At 38.2% G+C, this 8048-nt stretch overlaps 1 protein-coding gene across 1 annotated transcript in view; it reads right to left on the bottom strand.

Annotated features, from left to right (window-relative positions):
• Positions 1–201: 201 nt before the first annotated feature.
• The window catches only part of KLF13 (KLF transcription factor 13), a 31150-nt gene continuing 23303 nt past the window's right edge, over positions 202–8048 (bottom strand). Inside the window, exon 3 of the mRNA XM_080350979.1 lies at positions 202–2221. Coding sequence (XP_080207105.1) covers positions 1929–2221 — 293 coding nt within the window. The 3' untranslated portion in view covers positions 202–1928. The remainder of the gene's footprint in view (positions 2222–8048) is intronic.

Genomic DNA, 8048 nt, shown 5'->3' with positions numbered 1-8048 from the left:
AATGAACATGAAAAAATACTGAAATACCTGCACTTTGAACTGTCTTTAAGTATTTATCCATACAACTAACAGAATGCAGAGTATTAGGAATAATGCAAATATTATGGAAGTACCCACGAAAATACTTGGAAAACTATATTAGCCTCACAGTTAATATACAGTACAATACAATGCAAAGCAGCAAGTAAGATACAGGTTCATTTGAAATGTGGAGGCATTCACTTGATAGCAAACTGCAGGTTTGGCATAGTTTCTCTCCACTGTACTACACTTAATTGCATGTATACCTTACAGTTAAAACAAGAAAACCCCAAAAATTCCAGAATCAAAAGGACCTGAATTTATAATATGCACCGTCAGACCCAGCCAAACCACGGAAAGTGTATTTGTTGCCAGTGAGGTCTCCAGTACATCAAAATGCTTCTGGTCTTTTCCTATATTTTCTACCATATAAAACATAAAAATCTACCTCCTAGTGCTCTACCTAGTGTCAGATTATTGAAAACTAGCCAAGACTCCTTTTTTGTTATTAAGCAGTTATTCAGAAATGAGAGCACCTTACTTTATGCTGGTATGTGTATTTTTGAGAAACTCGTAGTAGTGCTGAGCTAAAATGACATTTTATTTTAAAACTTAAAAATGCATATTTTACTTTTCCAGTCAGAAGATATCTCATTATTTTTGCTTCCTTTTATCAGTGACCACAACTGTGATGCAACAGGAATACAGAAACTATGTCTTAGCTTTTTCTTGCCCAGTTACAGCTGTACAGTAGGTAAGTACCCTTATAAAAGTTTTGGTGGGCATTGGTTCAGCTCTACTATTTCCATAGTTCATTTTTTTTTTTAAACAGGGAAAAAATATTAAAGAAAAGTGTTCAAGCCAGTGTGGTTTGATTTGAATATTCTGTTGGTCCCAAGCTGACCAAGCAGTGCAGAGAGCTTAACAACTTGGAGAGAGTGACGACAGAATGTCTCCGAGATTCCATGCCACCCTGCAATAAAATGTTACCCAGTGTAAATATGTTTCCTTGTGATTTATGTTATTTACTTAAGGCATCTTGTTTAGATTTTTTTCTCAGAATTTTATCTAGCATGAAACAAACAAACAAGTTTATCAACCGCACAGAGATTTTTGCAATAGGAAGTTGGTTTTGGAGCCTCTTCAGCATGACGTGAAAAGATGGCTTGCTACCAAAAGCAGAGGGCAGCTTGAAGAAAGGCAAGATTCCTGTTCAGACGCTCCCCAATGTAGGTATTTAACCAGGAAAACACACAATGGAAGAGTCAGGTACTATGTTCCAGTACTGGTTTGGGTTTTGTATTGTTTGTTTTTTATTTTTTCCCCAGTGTGTGAAAGAATCTAACAAAAAGCTTCTGAGTGCAAATATATTTACAGAGTAAGGCTGCGGTTAGGGTGTGTCTTCATTGTAATTATTGTGTAACATAAATATCCATCCCTGAGAAAGGAGAAGGGGGACATAATCCAACACAGTTGACTTGTAAATGTATGTATGCTCATGTTGTGCAATCTGGTCTTACAAAACTACTTTGACACCTGAGGTGAATTAAGTGGGGCTTTTTTCTTTTTTTTTAGATTTCCTCATTTTCTTCTAAAGAATTATCAAGAGGATATGTAAATGGTTGCAAAATGTATGAAATATTGAGACAGCAGGAATCACTAAGTGGAACACATATGTTTGTCTGTCCATGAGGTTAGAATAGCCACCGGAGTGGTTGGGTAAAGAAAATTTGACTGAAAATTGCAGTTGGAGGCAGCTATTTACTGATTTGGGGGAAAAAAAAAAAAAAAAGGCAGGGAGGGGAACTGAGGAGGGGAAGCAACAGAGTTTTTAAAATGTGTGCAACACAAACAAAACTCCATGTTAGGTGTTAGAGGCAAAGTGCTGTCATCCAGTGCAGGTAGGTCTACGGGGAACTGGCAGGGCTGATTGTTGGACTTGAGGCATCTGAGCGGCTGTAGTCACTGACAGACCCTGTTCTTGAGCTGCTACCACTTCGCCTCTTGAGCATGCTTGGGTGGAAGTTGGCGTGGCGACGGGCATGCTTTGTCAGATGGTCGCTACGCATGAAGCGTTTCTCACAGAGAGGACAGCTGAACTTCTTTTCTCCAGTGTGAGTGCGGTAATGGCGGGCCAGCTCATCGGAGCGAGCAAACTTCTTGTTACATCCTTGCCAGCTGCATTCAAAAGGCCGTTCACCTGCAGGAAGCAAACATGGCATGATTAGAAGGGATAGTAATGTCTTCCATGTTTTTTCTTTTATTCAAATGTTAGATTTTAAAGATCAGGAGCAAGGTAGATGCCACTTGGCACTAACTGGATGGAGCAGGTGTTACACTCTGCCAGAGAGGAGGCCACTGTGGTATTCCAACCCATTAGAAAGCAACGTAAATCATACTAATGGTACCTTATTTGATAACTAGATCTTCAGGGATGATGGGCTCCTGGATGTAACTTTTCATATCTCTCATAGTTCACTGGATTTTACTTCTGGATGTGGACATATCTGTATCTGTACTGAGCTCTATAAACTATTCATTTATTCTTCCAAGCTGTCCTTATGTCTGTCTGACTCAATGTTGCAGTTCAGAAGGTGTGATGAAGGCTCTCTCTTCAGCTGTTTAAAAAAAAATTCTGGTGAAAATGCAAAACAGCAGTTTTGAGGCACTGGATGTGAGGGTCTCACCTTGTATTCTCCACAGCCATACCTGTGTTTTCTGCATTTGTTACAAGCTACGGTGGTTTCTCCTGCTCACTGCCTTATGTCTCATTTAGAAGTGAGGCAGGGAGTCCTGTATTTCAGCTAGGTAAATGTGCCACATTAAGTTAGCAGCCTTCTATCAACAGCTAATGTAAAACTCCTGACCTGTTATGCTTAAGGCAGGACCAGTGAGCTCAAAAAATGGTACCTTTTCTGCTGATTACTTAGCATGGCATCAGCTGCTGTTTTCTATGTCTAGTATTTGGTAGCCAGCAGTAGGCATGACAGTCCAGTTCCTAATGAGAGAAGTTCTAGAGCAGGATTGTGTAAGATCTGTGTTACCCAGCACTAACAGGTGATGAAGGCATTTCACAACTTACTTCCCCCTTTCCTCACTGCACATCAGATCTGGATGAGAACATTCAGGTTCCTACTCACCTGCTTGATTTGGTTTTGTTGATGATGGTGGTGATGATTTAGGTGGTGAGCCAAAAAAAATGTGGCCTTTCTTCCACTATTTCTCTACTGTCTCCTGTTCTCCTCCTTCCTAGGAAATATGTTTTTCCCCTCAGTCCTCACTAGTCTTGATTTGATACCTTCTTGGTAGGTGCCTCTAAGTTCTTGGCTAAGTGGTTTTCCCCTGCACACACACTCTGACAGCTGGCATCACTCTATAGTGATAGTAAGTTCTCTAGAGTGATTCTCGGCTTTACTGAGGTTTAGCAATACCTCATTAAAGAAAAGCTGTATTGTGAGGAAATGCTGGATGCCTTGTGTGAAGATATCAGAGTCATTATTGTTCATAAAAAATCAGTACAGTCTGGATCAAAGTTGCTGCAGGGTATTAATTAAGACAAGACCTAGCGGCTGCTCCAAAACCACACATGGAAATTCACAGTCTGTCATCAGTCTCATCTCTCAAGCAGAAGGGATGTGGTTTTCTGTGCAGGTAAGTTACATAGATGTCCTTTTACCAGCAGTAAAGCAATCAACAGAATGAGAGATGATATGAATTGATTGCCTAATCTCATTAGGGAACATGCAACCACAGTACAACCTTCTTGCATAAGCAATAACCCACGGACATGTGATACTCAACAAACAGCTTTCACCATTGAAGTTGCTGTACACAACACAATAGAGACTTTCAACTCCACCTTAGGCAATGCTCAAGTCAGAATTTTACCTTTATACAATGGCTACAGAATTTGATTCCATAAATTAATGTGGAAATGTTATCAAATATCTTAGATATTGCAGGGAACATGTCAAGCATGTAAGTGTTTATATTGAGAGTCTTAAGGCCTAGGCAGCGGCAGTATTTTTGTGGATTATGAACATTACTAGCAGGTCTCAAAGAGAGGTAAGGCTCCAAAAGATAAAGATGCTTAAAAATAAAGGAATCAAAAGGTAGGTCAGGCTTCTTTACTCTTCAGAGAGGCAGGCAAGATATGCCTTGAAAAGTAAGGAATATTGTAATTTTTTTTTTAAACTATTTCAAATAGGTTTGGATTTTCATGTTCCAAATCCCACTAAACTGTAACCTTTGTAGCTCCTCTGCTAGAGCATGACATCACATAACTTCTGTTTAGAGTTACACAAGATGACAGAAAAACATCACATTCGAGAATCAAATTCAACTGATCGTGACTGAAAATTACACAAGAAAGAACAGTTTTGGCTTCTTCCTGAACTCCACCCAGTCCAAAGAAAACATGTCTGTAAAAGTGCGTTAAGTAACTTGCAGTGCTCACTGAGTAGAAGTATGTGAGATCTGCAGGTGTGCTGACACCTGAATTCATTCTAGTGGCACAGACCCAACTACTTGTCGTGGTTTAACCCCAGACGACATTTTCAAGCATATGCCAAGGCTATGCAGTAATTTGTATCCTGGGAATTCCATGAGTGGCTGCAAAACCAGAAACAGTAAGCCAGAAACAATTTTCTGTGATCTTTAATCTGTTCTGCTGCTTCGCAAAACAGTATTGTATGTTGTTATGAAAACAGACAAGAAACCTGAACAGGCCACTGTGTGCTATTTTTATATTTCTACTTTTTCATATACATAATTAAGGGTATATTTGGAAACACAGATCAGCAGGCTGGGTGGGGAGGATGAGGGGCAGACAGTTAAATAGAGATGTGACTGAAGCAGCTTTCCTCCAAGAGAGGAAATACTATCCTGGGAAAAAACATTCAGCCAAGCAGACTGTTTCTCGAGACTGGCTATTATTTAAAAAAAAAAAAGTCATCCTTCAATAGCACTTATATGTATTTATGAATATTTTAATTTATGCTATTCTCTTGTTTACAAACAGAAGCTTTTGTTTAATGAAAAAACAAGCCCTCAGCCATTTGAGTGCAAGAGAGAGATTAATGTTTAACTTTGGTGTTAGAGAAATGGTGGTTTCTTTATCAAGTATTTTTAAAGGGATCAAAAAATTCCAAAGGCTCGCAGTTCCAAGTTCCTATAAATTGAAACCAGTTAGTTTTAGATTAATGCTTTGGGGAGTGACATTTCATAACCAAACAAGCCAAATGCAATCATATTTTTTGCACACTTTTGTGTGCCTCTCCAACAGCTTTTGAATGTCTCAGCTACCTTCAACCATATCTAACAGAGGCAGTGAATTCAGTAATATGAAGCTTGACTAGTTCCAGGAAAATAAGGAAGTTTTAGTAATGTTCTCAGTGAAAAGAAACATTATAGGCTGAATTTGACAGTCACTAGACACCAGAAACCCAGTGTGGGAGTGTGTTATGAATGCCCAAATCCAAGAAAAGCTTCGGTCAGAGTTCACACGTTATTAGACACTGGGACACAAGACTCCTCCAAGGCCCTGGGACACACAGCAACAAGGAGCTAGGCTGGATTAGTACCTGCTGACAGAAGCAGGCCTGTTCCTGCTATTTCCATTATCTGTGATGTGGCCTTTTTTTAGGAACTGGAGTTCTCAGATTTCCAGCAGGCAGGGACTCAGGCATCAAGCACAACCCCATTTCAAAGTGTGGGCATCTTTATTTTAATCTTAACAAATCTAGTGATTACATTGATAAATTATTAGATCTTATGTTTACTGCATGCACAGGAAACTACTACTGAACTGGAGCTGCAACAGCTACCATAACATCCATTATTTCAATCCTTGGTTTATTTTCTGTACCTTAACATTTTCATTGAGTTCTTTAGACATATATGAATATTTATTGAAAAGGGAATTTCCAAGCAGCAAGTTTACTTTTTAAGTGAATGTATGTTGCTGTTTGCTCTGAAAGTGCTTGTATTGTTCCATGTGGGAGCACAGGTTCCACCACGGGACTTACCTATATAACCACAGCTAACAATAGCAACTCAAATAGTATATGATGAACATACATTCAGTTACTATAATGATAATAGCTACAATGCCAGAGAAATGTAAGTAGCGTTAAAATTCCTCCTCTAGCCTTAACCACAGTCAGGTCTGCCCAAAAATAAAATAAGTGATTTGGTATGTTCCATGCAGCTATCTGGTCCTTCTTAAAAATATTACCACTCACTTTCACTATAATGGAAACAATTTTTAATTTTTTTTTTAACATATTATGTTCGATCAGTTATATTCTAGGCTTTTATTTCAAACTTGTTCAGTAATGTCAGCCAGATCTTAGATCTCAGTTTATAATAATTTTAGCTACTTTACTGTAGTTTATCAGCAATATTTGCTTCTCTTTTGTCAAGACAGAATAATTCTAGCCTTTTTTGTCTTTTTTTTTTTTTTTTTCCCCAGGACACTCAATCACATAATCTTTCTGTTGTCTAAAAAATGCATTCCATGGCTTTACTGAATCCCTTTTCAAACTGGGATGTCCAAGCCTGATCTGCTCTGTCTGTGTGAGTTTCTATAGCTTAGCACTTTTAAAATACCCGTGGTTTTTATCCTGTATTTTTGCACAATGAATTAAGAACCTGAAATTTGAACCTGTTATCTTTACCAAGTCATTTTTTGCCTACTGTGTTAACCCCTGTTTGACTTCCATTTAGTTCTCACTTTCTATCCGCTGAAGTGCATCATTGTGTGTTCAGTACATTAAGCTCCGTGTTCCACTCCCAGCTAAAGCCTAGTTCCAGACCACTTCACACAAACAACCACTAAGCAGCTGAAAGTTATGTTCCAGGATCTGGAAAATAAATCTTCAAGCAAATTGGCTTTAAAATGAAATGGCCATAAATTTACTAAAAAGAAATACTGCTACATCTTTTGCTAAGGTTTTGATTGAAAGAGTGAAATAAAGGCTAGAGCTCTGTGGATAGCTTATTTTCTGCTCAGTTGAAAAATTAAAAAAAACCCCTTTGAATTGCAGAAGAATTGAACAAACCAAGAAGCCCATAGTAATTCTATTTTTGGTTGACCAAGATGTTTTACTTCTTTTGGAGTGTTTTTTTGTAACACTCTTTTTTATTTCCTTTAGCTTTGGGGGCAATTTTCAACACAATGGTGATGTTAATCTGAAATTAATCAACGAAACACACTATCACAACTTTTCTAAAATAAAAGACGTCAGCCTAAACTATTTGCTGAATTTAACTGACATACATACCTGTTTTCATAAAAGACTACCCATCAGTGAACAATTGCTTACCAAAAATATAGTTTCTATAGTTCTCGCTAATAAAGAAATGCAAAGTTATTACTATTGTCCACTTACATTTCTTGGTAGCTTTCCGTCCTTGAGGATTAAATGCCTGATATTTTTATTAGGTGAGTAGCTGAAGATCTGGTTTTCTAAGGGAACAATTTCATATGTGTTTTCAACTTCCACCAGATTTCCCCACATTTTTACCACAGGGACAGCCAACAAGGGTAAGGACCATGAAAGTCTATTCTCCCCTTCAGAGAGAAATCTTGGAATAGATTTCAGATCTATGCTAAGAGTGTGACTGAGAATATGCCTCTCTAGCATTGCAATATGGCCCAAGGAGTCTCAGGTGATTTCCTACAGCATCTTAAGTACAAGAATGGGAACTCTATGTGGTTTTCTTCTTTCTAGCTACGTTTACATTGTAGTCTCCCTCTGCTAGAGAGTACTCAAAAATTTGAGAAATTCTCTCCCATCAATTTAAGACCATAAAACTTCTTAAAAAACCCTTCAGGAATTCCACCATTTGAAATTCACATTTTTGTCTGTAGACCTGGACACTGAAGAGTCTGATGCTACTTGTTTTATTGCATCTTTGTACTATGATGCACAATGTTTGTCATTGCTAATATTAGGCTTTCTCCTCTGCAGTTTGTTACTTCCTGGTTTCTGAAGAGTTCCCACTTTATCTCTTCTCCTTTCCTT

This window comes from Nesoenas mayeri, assembly GCF_963082525.1.
Source record: "Nesoenas mayeri genome assembly, chromosome: 11".
NCBI lineage: Eukaryota > Metazoa > Chordata > Aves > Columbiformes > Columbidae > Nesoenas > Nesoenas mayeri.
This window is presented reverse-complemented; position numbering and strand designations above follow the sequence as displayed.